This window comes from Amblyraja radiata, chromosome 9, assembly GCF_010909765.2.
Source record: "Amblyraja radiata isolate CabotCenter1 chromosome 9, sAmbRad1.1.pri, whole genome shotgun sequence".
Classification (NCBI taxonomy): domain Eukaryota; kingdom Metazoa; phylum Chordata; class Chondrichthyes; order Rajiformes; family Rajidae; genus Amblyraja; species Amblyraja radiata.
The window spans coordinates 62,558,955-62,577,926 of record NC_045964.1 but is presented as its reverse complement, the minus strand read 5'-3'; the positions used below and the strand labels follow the sequence as shown (position 1 = coordinate 62,577,926).

General features: G+C 42.1%; 1 protein-coding gene across 2 annotated transcripts in view; it reads left to right on the top strand.

Moving 5' to 3' along the window:
• Positions 1-18,972, top strand: part of entpd5 (ectonucleoside triphosphate diphosphohydrolase 5 (inactive)) — a 35,550-nt gene that overhangs the window by 448 nt on the left and 16,130 nt on the right. For both annotated transcript variants that reach the window (XM_033027634.1, XM_033027633.1), the window contains exons 2-7: positions 7,124-7,424; positions 8,029-8,105; positions 9,047-9,190; positions 14,593-14,668; positions 16,999-17,034; positions 18,720-18,808. In XM_033027634.1, coding sequence (XP_032883525.1) covers positions 7,124-7,424; positions 8,029-8,105; positions 9,047-9,190; positions 14,593-14,668; positions 16,999-17,034; positions 18,720-18,808 — 723 coding nt within the window. The remainder of the gene's footprint in view (positions 1-7,123; positions 7,425-8,028; positions 8,106-9,046; positions 9,191-14,592; positions 14,669-16,998; positions 17,035-18,719; positions 18,809-18,972) is intronic.

Below are 18,972 nucleotides of genomic sequence, written 5' to 3'. Positions count from 1 at the left end.
TACACTGAAGATAGACACAAAATGTTGGAGTAATTCAGCGGGTCAGGCAGCATCTCTGGAGAGAAGGAATGGGTGTAGTTTCGGATCGAGACCCTTCTTCACAATAAGAGAGGGAGTCTAGTTTAGTTTAGTTTAGTTAGAGAGTTTTGTTTAGTTAATTGTCACGTGTACTGAGGTACAGTGAAAAGCTTTATGGAAGGGCAAGGTGTGAAAATGTCAGATCAAAGCAGGCGATGATCAAGGAAATGTAGAATGGTTCATTGTTGGCTGAGGGGCAAGGTGACAACGAGGCATGCAATCAGTAAAATTAATCAGGAGGACAGTGAAACTAGTCGGAGAACTAGGGTGGGGGAGGAACGGAGAGAGAGGGAAAGCAAGGGTTACATGAAGCTAGAGAAATCAATATTCATGCCGCTGGTGTAAGCTGCCCAAGCGACACTGGCTGTCAGTCTTTTTCTGTCACTTGTCACAGCCACAAGTGTAATCTCAACCCCCTCTCTCTCTCTCTGCCCCAGGGAGCTGTGTCAAACTTTTGTCATCTGATCTGAGCTGACAAGGCTGCCTCTACCCTGCTGAGGGTTTTACTTTACCTTGTCACTTTCCCCTTTAATCGCGACATTTATTTCAGAAGATTTATCTTGCTGCGTTGTACATTTTCTTCCCTGCTTACATTTCACTCCTAAGATTGCAGCTCGTCTAACTATCGAACAATTCTCTTCTCATGGTAGATGCAGTGAGCCTGAAAGCTGTAACGTCCAGGTTCAGGAGCAGCTTCTTTCCACAGCCATTAAACACTTTAACCTCCAAATAATCTCTCAACTACATAGACCTTGGGGCATTAGTTTTGTCTTCTTTTCTATATTTGCATTCTGTTGTGCTGCTGCAAGTACGAATTTCATTGTCCTGTCTGGGACCTATGACTATAAAACATTCTGGGTGGCAGTGTGAACTGTGAGGAGGATGCTATGAGAATGCAGGGTGACTTGGACAGGTTGGGTGAGTGGGCAGATGCATGGCAGATGCACTTTTAATGTGGATACATGTGAAGTTATCCACTTTGGTAGCAAAAACAGGAAGGCAGATTATTATCTAAATGGTGTCATGTTGGGAAAAGGGGAAGTACAACAGGATCTGGGGGACCTTGTTCATCAGTCAATGAAAGTAACCATGCTGGTACAGAAGGCAGTGAAGAAAGCGAGTGGCATGTTGGCCTTCTTAACAAGAGGAGTTGAGTATAGGAGCAAAGATATCCTCCTGCAGTTGTACAGGGCCCTAGTGAGACCACACCTAGAGTATTGTGTGCAGTTTTGGTCTCCAAATTTGAGGAAGGACATTCTTGCTATTGAGGGAGTGCAGCGTAGGTTCACAAGGTTAATTCCCGGGATGCCGGGACTGTCATATGCTGAGAGAATGGAGCGGCTGGGCTTGTATACACTGGAATTTAGAAGGATGATAGGGAATCTTATTGAAACATATAAGATTATTAATGGTTTGGACTTGCTAGAGGCAGGAAACATGTTCTCGATGTTGGGGGAGCCCAGAACCAGGGACCACAGGTTAAGAATAAGGGGTAAGAGAGAGCTAGATAGGGCTCTTGAAGATAGCAGAGTTAGGGGATATGAGGAGAAGGCAGGAACGGGGTACTGATTGTGGATGATCAGCTATGATCACACTGAATGGCGGTGTTGGCTTGAAGGGACGAATGGCCTACTCCTGCACCTATTGTCTATGTAAGCCATTTTGAACGGAGATGAGGAAACACTTTTTCACACAGAGAGTTGTGAGTCTGTGGAATTCACTGCCTCAGAGGGCGGTGGAGGCCAGTTCTCTGGATACTTTCACGAGAGAGCTAGATAGGGCTCTTAAAGATAGCTGCGTCAGGGGGTATGGGGAGAAGGCAGGGTTACTGATTGTGGATGATCAACCATGGTCACATTGAATGGCGGTGCAGGCTCGAAGGGCCGAATGTCCTACTCCTGCACTATTGTCTATTGTCTTTTCTTAATCTTTGACGTAAACTGTAATTGCTGGGAATCTGAAATAAAAAACAGGTATTTTTCCACAGTTGCTGCCTGACCTGCTGAGTTTTTCCTGTAGCTTCTGTTTCTATTTTTAAATACGGTTTAAGGTGGGGGGTAGGGGGAACATTTTTGTAAGAACCTAAAGGGTACATTTTTGCACACAAAAATATGTGGGTGTATGGAATGAGCTGCCATAGGAGATAAGTGACGCAGATACTACGCAACGTTTAAGAAACATTTAGACAGGTACATGGATAGGAATGGTTTCTAGGGAAATGGGCCAAATTCGACCAGGTGGGACTAGTGTAGATGGGGCAAGCATGTTGGTTGGAGTGGGCAAGTTGGGCCGAAGGGCCTGTTTCCACGCTGTTTGACGAACGTATTAAAAGGAGGTAGGAAAAGCAAAGTTAGGCAGCTCCTTTCACTGAAATTCAATGTTATATCTATTCTTTATCTCACGGCAAACAGAATCCATCATTACCTTTTTAGTAAGGGAAGGGATATGAAAACAAGAATGGACAGAGAAATTGGATTTGTTTCCTTTTGGATGCTGGCTTGCTCCAGTGTTGTAAAATGGGGAAAGAAAGGGTTCCATGGGAAGACATTCAGATATGTCATTTATTGTGTAATATGAACGATGTTTGAACCCACTTTCCCTGCCCGGAGGGACGTTACTCTAAGTCTTAGAAAGGACGTGATCTTCCTAAACCTGTGTGTGCAATTTTTAAACAATAATGTTGAGTTTTCTTTACTTATTTGACAAACATACTTGTTATTCATTTACAAATGGCACTGTCAAATGTTTAATATAATTTAAGGGAGGTGACTCATGCAGCTACGCCTAGTAATTTGCTGAATAGTCCAACAAAATCAGTTGATCAGTTATAACTAAGACACAAAATGCTGGAGTAGTTCAGCGAGTCAGGCCACATCACCGGGGAAAATGGATAGGTGACATTTCAGGACGGAACTCTTCTTCAGAACTTCCCCAAACCCCAGGGAAGCTGCTTGACCCGCTGATTTACTCCAGCATTTTATGTCTTCTTTTGTAAAACACAGAGTGGCAGGTACATGAACCAAGCTACCAGACAAAGTGGTAAAGGTGGGTACAATTACAGAGGCATTAGATACATGGATACGAAAGGTTTAGATGGATATAGGCCAATTTCAGGCAAATAGGACTAGCTCTTGTAAGCACCTTGGTCACGTTGAACATTGTATTGTGTACATTGTCGTATTGTGAGCAATTTTGGGCCCCATATCCGAGGAAGGATGTGCTGGCTCTGGAGAGGGTCCAGAGCAGGTTTATGAGAATGATCCCAGGAATGAGTGAGTTAACATATTGTGGAAGAAATTATTTTAGAGGGAAATTAAAGGGAAATGAAAAGCGGAGACTTTGAAGGTTTGCTTCAAGAGACTTTATTGCATGATATCATGGAGAGATGACGGCAGTTAACAGCTCAGCAGTTCTCTGACTTCAGAGCAAAATTAGCCGACTGTTATACTGTGCAGTAAACAACTTTTGTTTTTTTGTTAGATACAACTAAACGAAAATATATTATCTACTACATGGGTACCAATTATTTCATTAGTCATAACATACTTCTTATTTATGTCAATCATATTCAACAACAGATGGTTAACACAAGGAAAACACAATACAAGAGCATCTTGACATTCTCAGCACTTCAACTCCCCCTCCTATTCCGTTTCTGTCCTGGGCCTCCTTCATTGTCAGAGGGAGGCCCAGCGCAAATTAGAGGAACAGCACCACATATTTTGCTTGGGCAGTTTACACCCCAGCAGTATGAACATTGACTTTCAGGTAGTCCCTGCTTCCTCCTCACCCTTCCCAGCTCTCCCTCAGCCCACTGTTTCCGCCTCTTCCTTTTTTCTTCCCCCACCCCCCCCCCCCCCCTACCCTCACATCAGTCTGAAGAAGGGCCTTGACCCGAAACGTTGCCTATTTCCTTCGCTCCATAGATGCTGCCTCACCCGCTGAGTTTCTCCAGCATTTTTGTCTATTTACAATGAACCTGATTTGTCTAAAGCTAATCTAAACACATTTTTTTAAACCATTATTAAAGTTAATAACAAACGTGATAGTGTACTATAATGTATCTGTAAATGCTTTAAAGCAATTTAGGTTTACCCATTTCAAACAAGTGGGATCATGGGTCATACACAGACTAAACAGTGTCAAACATGACAGTTTGTTGTTCCCCAGTCATTGGGTTCAGTTATCCTGGTGTCAAGGTTCTGAACATCCCTCCCTGCTAAAGCTTGGAAACTTCCAGTTTAATGCTTAATATAAATATATTTAAAAATACTTGTGTAATGGTATCCACTAGCTCCTCTCCTAGTTAGTTAGTTAGTTAGTTTAGTCAGTTTGTTTAGTTTATTGTCACACGTACCAAGGTAGTCAAACACTTTTGTTGCGTGCTATCCAATCAGCGGAAGGACTGTGCTGTCAATGAGTGCAATGGAGTCATTCACAGTTCACAGATCAGTGATAAGGGAATAACGTTTAATGTAAGATAAAGCCAGTAAAGTCCAATCAAAGTCCGAGGGTCTCCAATGAGGTAGATAGCAGTTCAGGACTGCTCTCTGGTTGTGGTATGATGGTTCAGTTGCTTGATAAAAGCTGGGAAGAAACTGTCCCTGAATCTGGAGGTGTGCGTTTTCACACTTCTATACCTTTTGCCCAATGGGAGAGGGGAGAAGAGGGAGTGGCCAGGATGCGACTCATCCTTGATTAAGCTGCTGGCCTTGCTGAGGCAGCGTGAGGTATAAATAGAGTAAATCTTCTTCTTCTTGCGTATGGCGTGCACAGCCTAAAGTTGTAGGACAACTTGTTCTATTTGATCGTGCACGCCGGGTTGATTGCAGTCGTCGAAACAGGGCAGAACACGTGAAGGTTGCAATCTTCTACCCCATAGAGTGAATGGAGGGGAGGTTGGTTTGTGTGATGGTCTGGGCTGCGTCCCCAATTCGCTGCAATCTCCCGGTACATTGTATGAGGTTTGCAGATGGGATGAGAAAATTCAATAATGGAGAGTGGGTTTGTTTGAGGGCATGGTACCATGTCAACATGTGTCTAGTGACCCACAGACCCAAACTGACCGCGGAGGTCAGAGTATTACCCAGAGTTAAGGCCAACGCTATGCAGATGGCAAGAAATAAAATAACAACGTAGTCCTGATCTCCCAACCTAGCTCGTTGTGGCCCTTACATCGTAACACTATATTGCTATAATACTATATTCTACACCCTGGTATTTTTCGCTTTTCATTACCTGTGTGTGGCCTATTTATAAATAGGCCATACACAAGTACATCAGGTAATGCAAGGTGGTTAATATGATTTGATTGGATTGCTTGCAAATGAAGTTTTTCCACTCTATCTTGGGACAAGTGATAATAACAAACCAATACCAAATGATGAATAGTTTAGTGTACCCCATGTGGATTTCGACCCAAAACGTCACCCATTCCTTCTCTCCAGAGATGCTGTCTGTCCCGCTGAGTTACTCCAGCATTTGGTGTCTTTCTAATGTGCACCTTTTTGTTTGTGGAGCGGACATCACTGGCACAGCAACAACATGCTTTGCCTATCTCCAGTTGCCCTGAACAAAGTGGCTTGTTAGATTGTGTCAGAGGATGTTTAAATGTCAACCTTACTACTGTGAGTCTTGAGTCATATATAGGATGGATCAGGTTCTTCACCTGAAGAATGTCAGTGAAATAAAGCAGCTGGGTATCTTCACGTAATTGTTAAAATTGCAGATAATTATGGAGATTATAAACCTAATCTAAATTCCACCTGTTGTGATTTGAAGTCGGGCCTCTGGTTTACCGGAAAGTTGTTAAAGCATCACTATTCACACAGGGTCAGCTCTTATTTGGTTGACAGTGGTTATTTATTCCTGTGTTTCCAGCTAACATGCTAGATGCCCTCAGCCATCTTGTGGTATTTCTTGGACGATTCCAATCAATTTGATGGTCATATTAAATTGTGTATTTTTGACCCATCAGCTCCTAGCGAAGCAGTCTCATCAAGTCCCATTTTCTCCCATTCCTTCCCCCTAACCCTTTCCTATCGAATTCCCTCTTGAATGTCCTGATTGCCTCTGTTCCCACCAGCATGTGGGTCTCATCCACCCGACTGCAAACTAACACGTCTAACCCTTGGGGATAACTGGGTACCTATAGATTTTATTCTAAGGTTGCTTCTGTGTTGGGTGTTCTTGATATTGTCAGAAGATTGCAAAAAATTAGGTCAAATTATCCTGTATAACTTTTAACTTGTGGGGGGTGGTGAGCTTGGCAAACACATTTTGTAAATTAAACAAGTATGCTGATCATTGGGATAGCATTGAATTGTAATCACAGTGTCTAATCAAATAATCTTGCACGTCTTTCGTGTGGTGATGAGCTAGGCAAATAAAATTTTGCAAGTTGAACAAGTTTAAGTTATGCAGCTCCTAAGCACAGCTAGACAGAATTCTTTAAAAAAAAAAGCAAACAGGCAAAACGCTTGAGTAACTCAGTGGGCTAGGTAGCATCTCTGGAGAACACGAATGGGTAACGTTTTGTGTCTGGGCCCTTCTTCTGACTAAAGAGGGGTCTCGACCTGAAATGGCATCCATCGAATCTAAAGAAGGGTCCCGACCTGAAACATCACCCATCCATGTTCTCCAGATATGCCGCCTGACCTGGTTTAGGTACTTTGTCAGCACTTTTGTCTTTGTTTTCCCATATAAATGAGTATCTGCAGTTCCCTGTGTCTGTAGAGAGCATTCAAAACCCAGTTGGATTATTGAATATAGTTACTCTACGCATATAAGCATTCTGGTACAATGTACATTTTTGAAGAAGACTCTGCCTGGGGAGCTAGACACAAAATGCAGGAGTAACTCAGCAGATCAGGCAGCATCTCTGAAGAAAATGGGTTGGTCAGAACCCTTGCCTGAGGAGCTGTGGTTATTGGATTAGTTTCCCTTCTGGCCATCTTAATGCAATCTCCAACTATAGGAGGAAGTAGGGACGTTTTGCTCATGAGTGGGACTGCCAACAACTGTTTTGTTAAACTTGTATTTACAGATTTATAAAGTCAGATTAAATTCCAGAAGTAATCTCCGCCTCCAATGCCGCAGTGTACTCCGCCATAGAAAGATGGAACCCTTAAGAAAGCTCTTGGTTCTGCTGTTCCTTGTGTTCTTGGCGTGCATTTCATCGTCAGAAGTCGATATTTATCACCCTCAATATGCAATTGGAAATCAGGACATCTTGCCTTCAAGATCAAGATCTGGAAATCTATCCGACGTGTGTTATGGAATTGTATTTGATGCTGGAAGCACAGGGACTCGCATACACGTCTACACTTTTGTACAGAAGAATCCTGGTGAGTACAGTTTATGTGTACAATGTAGTTATCTTATTTTGACTTGGTCTTCATCATTTTTATTTCCTTTAGTTGAGTCTGCTTGCATTTAAAGCTGGCAATTGGCCTGTAGTTCCCAACAAATTAAGAGCTCTGTTGTTTGTCATAGATATTAATAATTTGGATGGGAATGTAGGTAGCAAAGTGAGTGAGTTTTCAGATGACACCAAAACTGGTGGTGCAGCGGAGAGTGAAGAAGGTTGCAGACAAATAGAGAAACTGGGTAAGGAAACAGCAGATAGAAACAGCAGACAATGTCGGACAAAGGGCTTGTATCTACAGTATGTTGTATAAATTTGACTGTTAATTAAATTATATTTTGAACAGGACGGTAGGCAGTATGGAGTGATTATAACCTTTTGTGCCCATGATTAAATATAAAATTAAGTTGCTAATATATTTTTTAACTGCATAAGTTGCCCCATTCCTGTACATTAAACTGCTTGGGCAATGTAATAACATGAAGAAACAACTCTTCTTGTTGGGTATTTGAAATAAGACTTCCTCTTCAAAATATATTCACTATATTCTACAAATTAGTAACACGTATTTTTCTTTGAAACAGAACCCCCTCAACTGTTCAATGAAGTCTTTGAATCAGTAAAACCCGGTCTCTCCGCTTATGTAGATGACCCTGAAAAGGTGGGTACTGCATCTCTTCACAGGGAATCGCAATTATTTATGTGTAGGAAGGAACTGCAGATGCTGGTTTACACCGAAGATAGAAACAAAATGCTGGAGTAATTCAGCGGGACAGACAGCATCTCTGAAGAGAAGGAACGGATGGCGTTTCGGGTCGAGTCTGAAGAAGTGCCTCGACCCGAAACTTCACCCATTCCTTCTCCCCAGTGATGCTGCCTGTTATGAGAGTTACTCCAGCACTTTGTGTCTATCTCAATTATTTAGTTGTCTTGCAAGTCATAACCAGGTTTGGATGTTTACAGTACAATTGAAACCGCCACAATGAAGACATATTATTCTTCAGAAAGCTGGATGACTTAATTGGAAAATTTGAATGATGCAACTTAATAAGGTAGATTGTTTTACACACCTACACACGAGCTAATGCCGTGCCTAGTAATCGTTGCACGCAAGAGGCAGAGTTCCAAGGGATGCCAGTGTATTGGTGCAAGTTTGTTCTTGTTCTCTTTCATCCTGCCTTGTCTTGCTACTGAGCAATTAGGCAGATGGAGGAAAACAATCCTTCAATCCCATTTGATATCTAATCTGTGGGCGTAATTGTGCAAACCAGTCCACAATCTCTTGGAATTTAACCCGTGGCTCCAGTGGCCACAGATACGCATGCCTAGCTTGAGGACCATTGACCCATCTGGCGTTTCTGTCATCGTCTTGTACATGACTACATTTTAACACGTTACAAACAACTTTGGCTCTGCACAATGCCTTTTATGTTTCAAACAGTGGCACCATTATTGACAAACAGTGTGTTGTAACAGGGCTTTACTTGTTATGTTAGTTTGAATACATTTCTCTGCCTCGGATGCTAGCTCTGGCACTCAAATTACTTGTGCAGAACAGGCAGAAAAAGGAATGTTGTACAAAAGCAATGTGATGTGTTTTAGGGCGCAGAGACTGTGCGTGGACTGCTGAACGTGGCAAAGGAGGCAATACCTTCAACACACTGGTACACTACCCCAGTGGTACTCAAAGCCACCGCAGGACTACGCCTGCTACCCAAGCAGAAAGCACAAGCTTTGCTGTTAGAGGTATGTAACACGCGTGGTGTTGTAGAAAATCATCAATACCGATACACTATTTTCATGTGATTACATTGGGAGAAGAAAATCTGGTATCCTGGCATTCAGTTTACAAGGGTCCTGACCCAAAACATCACCTATTCCTTTATCCAGAGATGCTGCCTGACCCACTGAGTCACTCTAGCTTTTGGTGTCTATCTACAAGCTAGGCAACTGGCTTTTCCACAGTGTGGTTGGGGGAAGGAGGAGCAGGAGGGATATGGGGGAGAGTGACGGGAGGAAGAGGGGCAGTGGGGGAATGGACGGAATTTGAATGACATCCACATGTTTTACCATCTAATTATAAAATGAAGGGGTTTGCAGATGATGCAGAATTGATTGTTTGACAGTGAGACAGAGAGCTTCTAGAAGGAGAGCACTGGACTGCAGGGGCATATGGACAGTTTAAGTTGGACAGAAATAATGGCAAATTCTCATAGACACCGAATGGGATCGGCACAGAGGCAGAGTTGCTGCCTTTCAGCGCCAGAAACCCGGATTCAATCCTGACTACAGGTGCTGTCTGTACAGAGTTTGTACGTTCTCCCCGTGACCTGTGTGGGTTTACTCCAGGCGCTCTGGGTTTCTCCCACACTCCAAAGACGTACAAGTTTGTAGGTTAATTGGCTTTGTTAAATTTGTAAATTGTTCTTAGTGGTGTAGAATAATGTTGGTGCATGGGGTGACCTCTGGTCAGTGCAGACTCGGTGGGCCGACGGGCCTGTTTCTGCACTATATTTCTCAAGTCTAAAGACAGAGGGTAGTGGGGGAAGGGTGTTATTCTGACTGATCTGTGATCAATGGTGTTCCACAGGTTTAGTGCTGGGACCTCTGTTAATAATATATACCAATAATTTGATTGAAAATTTAGGTGGTCTGTGTAATGTATTCATGCATATTCATGCATATTCATGTATATGTTAATGAGCTCGTGTTGTATATAAGCAGGGAATGTTGGGTAATAAAAATCTCTCGTGATCCAGGCAGCCTGCGTGTAAGTTGTTATTCATTCTGCCGTCCGGAATATAACACAATTGGCGACGAGAATGGGATAGAGTTTGTGAACTCATCCTTTAAATACAGTGCAGGACTATTTTGCAACACGCAGTATTGTTTAACGTTTTAAACAGTAAATACGGAGATGTGTCGCAGTTGTTTGCGAGCTGGACACGATAGGCCGCAGATCCTTCTATGCAGGGGACTGTAGTTTAAAACAGTAGCTGTGCAAATCGGCGCAAGTTTGTCAGGCTATCTCTATGTTGTGTCTATGTGGCAAGATGCCATCCTTGGGATTGCATAACATTTTAGACTGATTTTTTTTTTGTCGATTTCCTGAAGCTGAATAGCCTTTGTACAGCTAAGTTTTAGGTGAATTGTTATACCAGAACAGACAGGAATTCGGGATCTTCGAATGGACTTTTATCATAAAAAAAAAGAGAAAGCACGAAGGCAGCGTCCACAGGTTATAATGGAAACCTTGGCACTTTTGACAAAAGTTCAGCTCCTATATGGAGAGAACGAACATGTTTTTCACGGCAAACAACATAATGGAGATTAGTGGTGAAGGAGAGATAGTGGCTGAAACAAATAAGGCTGTTTGCGAACGCATGAAAGCGATTCTGATCACGCAGATCGGTCCTGAAGTGTACGGCACACTCGTGAATCCCCTTGCGCCCTTAAAGGCAAAAGACGTGCCATTCAATGACATTACAAAGAAGTTGGAGGAGCACTTCAACCCAAAGCCTCTGGAAATTGCAGAAAGCTATAAATTTGGCACTAGAAACCAGAAGCAGTATGAGACAATCAATTGTTGCCTTGAAAAACGTAACTTTACACTGTAACTTTGGAACCTTTCTCGGACGCGCACCACACAACAGATTTGTTTGTGGTCTAGTGGATGAACAAATTCAGTCCAAACTCATGAACACTCCAGATCTTACATTTGAGAAAGCATGCAATGTTGCTACCACAATGGTGATGGCATCAAAGAATGCTTGCGAGTTTCGTCCACCACGAACTGCAGTGGCCATTTACTGTCACAAGGCAGTGCCTACGGCCAAACCAATAGGCGCTAAACCAAAACCAAGGTATGGCGGGGAGCCGAGTTCAGCCAGTTGCTATCGTTGCAACGGTAATCACTCATCCCAATTTTGTCAGTTCAAAATGGCCAAGTGTTATAACTGCCAGAAGAAAGGCCATATCACCTCAGCATGTCGAGCCAAGCATAAAACAGGAAACCAACAATCTGCGGGAATCAAGCGATAACACCAGAGAGGATTTCATAACTTGGAGATGAACCCAGATGTAAATGTACTTGGGTTGTACACCACTTGTGCAGGGATGCATTAAGTGGGGTTACAGAGTGGTTGTACCAGAGTCTTTGAGAAACAAAATTATGAACAAACTTCATGCCGAACATCCTGGCATAGTAAGCATGAAATCAATTGCCAGAAGTTTTGTGTATTGGTCTGGTATTGACAGTGACATTGAGTCACTGGTCTGCCAAAATTGCCGGAGTAAACCAAGTTCAAGTTCAAGTTCAAGTGAGTTTATTGTCATGTGTCCCTGTATAGGACAATGAAATTCTTGCTTTGCTTACCACCAAAAACACCACTGCAACCCTGGTCATGGCCAAGTAGACCTTTTCAGAGAGTTCATGTAGATTTTTGTGAAAAGGGTAATGATCATTTTCTGGTACTAGTAGATAGTCATTCCAAATGGATTGAGGTTAAGCATTTGTGGTCAAGCACTACTACTGAGTGTACCGTAGATGAGTCGAGATCAATTTTTGCATGCCATGGTTTACCGGAAGAACTTGTTTCTGATAACGGGCCTCAGTTTCGTTCAGAACGGTTCAAAGAGTTCATGCAGCGGAATGGTGTAAAACACACACTTGTTCCCCCATACCATCCAGCGCCCAATGGGGCGGTGGAAAGGTCTGTTAGAATAGTCAAAGATAGTCTCAAGAAACAGGTTTTGCAGGGTAGTTCAAAGCTCAGCATGAAACATCGTTTGGCTAGTTTCTTGCTGAAGTACAGAACCACACCACACACAAGAACGGGTTACCCACCTGCAGAACTGTTGATGAAGAGAAGGCTAAGAATACGCCTAAGTCTAGTTCAACCCAATTTGGCCTTGAGTTGAACAAAAACAGTTGTCAAAAACGCCATTTTGACTCCCACAAAAAGGAGAGGTACTTCAAGCCAGATGAGCAGGTTCATGTTCTCAAAACAAGTCCAGTCGAGACAAATGGGATGTTGGGAAAATAGTGGAAGTGTGTGGAACAAAAAGATACTTAGCTGAAGTTGGAGATAGGATCAAAAGTGTTCATGTTGATCAAATGATTCCAGCAAAAGATGAACCAAAACTGAGCATGAAGTCTTAATCCCTGAGTTTTTATCTGAAAGTGAGTTGGAAGAGACCACTGTGATTGAAACACAAAGTTCAGTTAGAACAGACAAAGGATCAGATTCTTCAGGTCAAAGTCAGGGTACTAAAACAGAGCCAAACAAGTTAGATGATCAGGCAGGATCCGTAAACCAGTAGTCAGATTAGGTTTGTAAGTTAAGTAACTCACTGTATAAGTAAAACAAAAGTGTGTAAATATGTAAAATAAATATATGATGTTATCATTTAGAATTTTATAAATACTGGTTTAAATCAAGTATCACAACAACAAAATTGTAACTGAGTACTTAGATTTAATACTTGAAAAAAGGAGAGCAGTGTAATGTATTCATGCATATTCATGTATATGTTAATGAGTTGGTGTATATAAGCAGGGAATGTTGGGTAATAAAACTCTCTCTCTCGTGATCCAGGCAGCCTGCGTGTAAGTTGTTATTCATTCTGCCGTCCGGAATATAACAGCCTGATTAGTAAGTTTGCAGAAATGCAAAAATGGTAGAATTGTAGATAGTAATGAAGATTATCAAGCCATACCAGTGGTACAGATCCGTTGAATATCTGGGGCAGAATTAAAGCAGGAATATGGCGTGTTTGCCTTCGTCATTTGGGGCATTGAGTATAAAAGTTGGCAAGTCACATTGCAGCTGTAAGGAATTTCGGTTGCACCACATTTGGAGTATTGTGTCCAGTTCTGTACAGGAAGCATGTGGAGACCTCGGTGAGGGCGTAGAAGAGGTTCAGTAGGATTTGCTTGAATTAGAGTGCATTTGCTATAAGGAGACCTTGGACAAACCTGATTTGTTTTTGATTGAGTGCAGAAGGCTGAGGTGCGATCTGATAGAATAATATCAATTACGAATGGTATAGATGATCAGAGTTTTATTTTTTCCTCAAGATGGAAATATTAAATACTTAAGAGCTTAGGTTTAAAATGAGAGGGAGCAAATTTAAGAGAGATTTTCTGGATAAGGCTTTTATGCAGGGTGGTAGGTGCTAAGGGAAGTGGGATAAACTATATTTGAGATGCATTTTGACCGACACTGGACAGGTAAGGTATTAGAGGGGATATGGAGCTTACACAGGCAGGTGGGACTAGTTTAAATTAGCATCCTGGTTAGGGCACACATCTTGTGCTGAAAGGCCTGTTCCTGTTTTGTACTAGTATATGTTCTATACTACCATGGGCACAGTGAAGCAGTTTTAGACCAATCCTGGAAGATGGGGTTGAGCTGGAGAGTTATTTGCCATCCGCTGCAAATATGATGTGTGGAACGGCAACATAGAGTCAAGCCGTTATAGAAACATAGAAACATAGAAAATAGGTGCAGGAGTAGGCCATTCGGCCCTTCGAGCCTGCACCGCCATTCAATATGATCATGGCTGATCATCCAACTCAGTATCCTGTACCTGCCTTCTCTCCATACCCCCTGATCCCTTTAGCCACAAGGGCCACATCTAACTCCCTCTTAAATATAGTTATGAAGCACAGAAGTGGGCCCTTCGGCCCACTGCATCCATGCCGACCCCTTCGCCCATCTACTTTGCCCTTTGACCATCTACCTATTTGCCTGCATTAGGAACGTATCCTACTAGCCCTGCCTATTTAGGTGGCTGTCTAAAGGCCTCTCAAACATAGCGATTGTGTTTGCTTCCCCCCCACCATTCCATATATCAACCACTCTCTGAGAATAAAAATAGCTCTCCCTTCAATTCTCAGTTAAAACTCGTCCGTCTCACTCTAAACTTATCTCCTCCGGTTTTTGATGCTGCCACCATGGGCACATCATGAATGGGAAGTAAGGGGAACCAATAGATCAACGCTAGTGTTTAATTGTCATATGTTCTGACAGTGGAGCAATTCTTACTTTCAGCAGCAAGATAAAGAAATAAGAGAAGTGAAACAAGATAAAGAAACAATAATCATGTAAAATCTAAACGTTCTGATGTGTGCTTTCTCAATCTAGATCAAGGAACTTTTTGAGGATTCTCCCTTTCTGGTACCAGATGACTGTGTTAGTATCATGAATGGTACATACGAAGGTTGGTGCCAAAATTCATACTTTTTTTGTTTCTCTGCAGCTGAAAATTGTATCTATCCCTGGGGTTAATGGTAAGCTAATTTCTGCTGAATCAATTGAAATGGAATGAGTATCTAGTGATTCCATGAGGCTGTATGAATTTAGTAAACGGGGCCACAAAAATAGCAACAGCAATACAGCATAATGATATTCACCTACAAATTTTGTCATTGTTGAAATTACATCTGATATATTGAGATTTGCCTCCACAATGATCATGAAGCCCGCTTCATCTATCATCATGTTTTTAGCTCGGTGTTGGACTTTACTACATTTATCTTCTGTGAAGCAACTTGGCATGGTGTTATTTTAATGACAAATTGGTATAATGGCACTTTCAAGGATTAGACCGAGGCCATTTTTTTTCTTGTTCTTTGACATAGTTAAAGGTGTTTATTGCCTTCTCTCCGGAGATGCTGCCTGTCCCGCTGAGTTACTCTGGCATTTTTTTGTCTATCTTCGGTGTAAACCAGCATCTGCAGTTCCTTTGCACACACTGCTGTAATTCTTGTTATCCATCTCGACTGCATATGATCCCACCTAGTTTAGTCCATGATGGTGCAAGAGGTGGTCAGTGATTTTCCTTTGCTGAGGTTGGTTTATGGTTGTCCAGGTCGGTTCAAGAATCCGATTGTTGTAGGAAAGTAGCTGTTCCTGAACCTGTTGATGTAGGACGTCAGACGTCTGTGCCCCCTACCTGATAGTTGCAGTGAGAAGAGGGCATGGGCTGGATGGTGGGATCCTCGATGATAGATGCCACCATCTTAAGGCAGCACCTCATGTAGATGCTTTCAATGGTGGGAGGGCTGTGCCTATAATGCATGTCACCATGGTTTACTTGGAAAGCCAAGTGCATTGACCATATAAAAGCTGTCAATTCGCTGTAAGGCAGCAACTCTACCGCTGCGCCACCATGACCACCATTTTGTTTCTGAAAAGGATTTTGGAATGGACTCCACAAAGTACTGGCTTTGAAATTGGATCAGATGACTGTGTTGGAGCTGTATTTTTTTAAATGTATGACACATCATATAGCACAGAAGCTTAAAGGAACGATTCCATTGTCCCACTCTGTAAATCTCCATGTCTTAACAAATATCTCAACACCTCTTGAGAGTGAACAGTTCGAATAGTTCCCACCAACCCTTCTGGCCTACAATCTAGAAAATTAAATTGTGGATGAAATGAAAGGTGATTTTCCTCTCTTCCCCAATTCCCCACCCCTAACATTTTTGTTGATCACCTTTTTGTAAAATTGTCGGTGTTTGTACCCGTAAAGGAAAATGACCAAACATTCAGTGGAGCAAGTATCGAAAGAAATCTTCAACAGGATAAATAATAAACTAAACGTACTTTAGTATGCTAGCCTTTATAAATCAGAGCATTGAGTATAGAAGCTGGGATGTAATGTTAAAATTGTACAAGGCATTGGTGAGACCAAATCTGCAGTATGGTGTATAATTTTGGTCGCCCAATTATAGGAAGGATGTCAACAAAATAGAGAGAGTACAGAGGAGATTTACTAGAATGTTGCCTGGGTTTCAACAACTAAGTTACAGAGAAAGGTTGAATAAGTTAGGTCTTTATTCTCTGGTGCGCAGAAGGTTAAGGGGGGACTTGATAGAGGTCTTTAAAATGATGAGAGGGATAGACAGAGTTGATGTGGACAAGCTTTTCCCTTTGAGAATAGGGAAGATTCAAACAAGAGGACATGACTTCAGAATTAAGGGACAGAAGTTTAGGGGTAACATGAGGGGGAACTTCTTTACTCAGAGAGTGGTAGCGGTGTGGAATGAGTTTCCAGTAGAAGTGGTGGAGGCAGGTTCGTTGGTATCATTTAAAAATAAATTGGATAGGCATATGGATGAGAAGGGAATGGAGGGTTATGGTATGAGTGCAGGCAGGTGGGACTAAGGGAAAAAAGTTGTTCGGCACGGACTTGTAGGGCCGAGATGGCCTGTTTCCGTGCTGTAATTGTTATATGGTTATATGGTTACTTGATAATCATGTTATTTGTTTCATAACTACCACAGCAAGGTTAACAGCTTGTTCAAAGCTCATAAAGTTATGGCTGTGTGAGGAAAGAGTACAGCATTAACTTTAATGTTAACGTTATCATTTAACATGTGTGTTAAATGTTAACATTTATCATTTGTTAAAATTGTATCCAGGCAATGAACCTAAACATGTTCTTTATTCTATGTTCTTTAATTTGCTTGCTCTTTATAAAACACTTTAACTGAAAATGTTGCTGTTTATGATGATTGTTCCATTTTGTTTTTATATTTGCAGGAATTTTAGCCTGGATCACAATAAACTTCCTGACTGGTACGTTGATCATTTCTTTTATGTTCCTCTTGCCACCTTTGAGAAGTAATAATTTTATTTCTTGGAATTTTTTTTTCACAAAATGCTCTAGCTTTTGTTTTTTTTTCTGTAGCATGTTGAGGTTCACATTTTCATATCCATTTACATACCGTAGCCAGAAATCCATGGAATATTAATCATTCCTGATTTAGCCGTAACAAAATATGCAAACCATTGTATTGGCATTTGGTTATTTGGCACAGGTGTTGGCAATCTTTCAGCTCTGAGGGCCATGTGATTCTTGTTAAATAATTAATTCCATATAATGATGTAAACTATATATCAAGATACAATAACAGCTTCTTCTTCTTGCGTTTGAGGCAGCAGAGGTTGTTATTTCTGCTGCTGTCTCTGTTTGTTGTCATTCGCCTGACTGAGGTCAGCTGACAGGGCTCACCACGGGGAGGTCGACAACATGAGCCCTACAATAACAGCTTTTGAAAGACATTTGGACAGGTAGAGATGGAAGGGGAGGGTTGAATGGGAAGTGAGCCAAACATGGGCAAATGGACGAGCTTACTTGAGGCATCTTGGTCTGAATGGATGTTGGGCTGAAGGGCCTGTTTCTGCGCTGTATGATTCTATAAAGTAATACTTAGTTTCTAACTCGTAATTCTTGATTCAACTGGGAAATAGGAAGGGCTTTCTGCAGGCCAAAACAGGAAACGTATCCTTTAGGCTTTAGAGATGGAAACAGACTCTTCGGCCATCCAAGTCCGCACCGACCCATAATCACCCCAAAGGTTCAAAGGTTCAAAGGTTCAAAGGTTGATTTATTGTCACATACACCTAGATGTAGTGAAATTCCTTTTGCCCCATACATAGAAACACAGAAAACAGGCGCAGGAGTAGGCCATTCAGCCCTTCGAGCCAGCACCACCATTCAATATGATCATGGCTGATCATCCAAAATCAGTATTCTGTTCCCGCTTTCTCCCCATATTCCTTGATTCCGTAGGTAGACACAAAATGCTGGAGTAATTCAGCGGGACAGGCAGCATCTCTGGAGAGAAGGAATGGGTGATGTTTCGGGTCGGGACCCTTCTTCAGACTCACTTGATTCCGTTAGCCCTATGAGCTATATCTAACTCTCTCTTGAATACATCCAGTGAATTGGCCTACACTGCCTTCTGTGGCAGAGAATTCTACAGATTCACAACTCTCTGGCTGAAAAAGTTTTTCCTCATCTCAGTCCTAAATGGCCTACCCCTTATTGTTAAGCTGGCTATACACTAGCACTGTCCTACACACTAGGGACAATATACCATTTTTACTGAAGCCAATTAACTTAGAAACCTGTACGTCTTTGGAGTATGAGAGAAAACCAGAGCACCCGGAGAAAACCCATGCAGTCAGAGGGAGAATGTACAAACTCCGTACAGACAGTCAGGATTGAACTGGAGCTCTGGTGCTGTAAGGCAGCAACTCTACCGCTGTGCCGCCCAGAGAAGAATTATATATCAATTAGTTGAGTCTGTCTCTCAACAACTTTGCGAAACCCGTTTGCCTTTTAATGTTACACTGATAGTGGGGAGAGGTTAATTTGTTCTTGGTCAGTTCAGCCTGTGAGCCAAGTAGCCTCTATTTCCAAAGTATGAGGTCTCCAATAGAATAAGAATGTGACTTTCTTTACATGCAATTTATAGGTCACTTGTACAGTACAAATGAGAGCAGTGTTGGAATCCTGGACCTGGGAGGTGCTTCCACACAGATCACATTCCTTCCTCAAGCTGAGGTACGTAAACTACCAAACACTCGAATCAAGCTGAAGTTGAACTTGTTGCAACTAATGTTGAATAACATCCCTTTCCTCAGCCCATTTCTTTAAAAAAAAAACACCTCTTTCTCTAACGTGTATCTTCAGCGTACGGGGGAAGAACATGCCAATTAATACCTGAT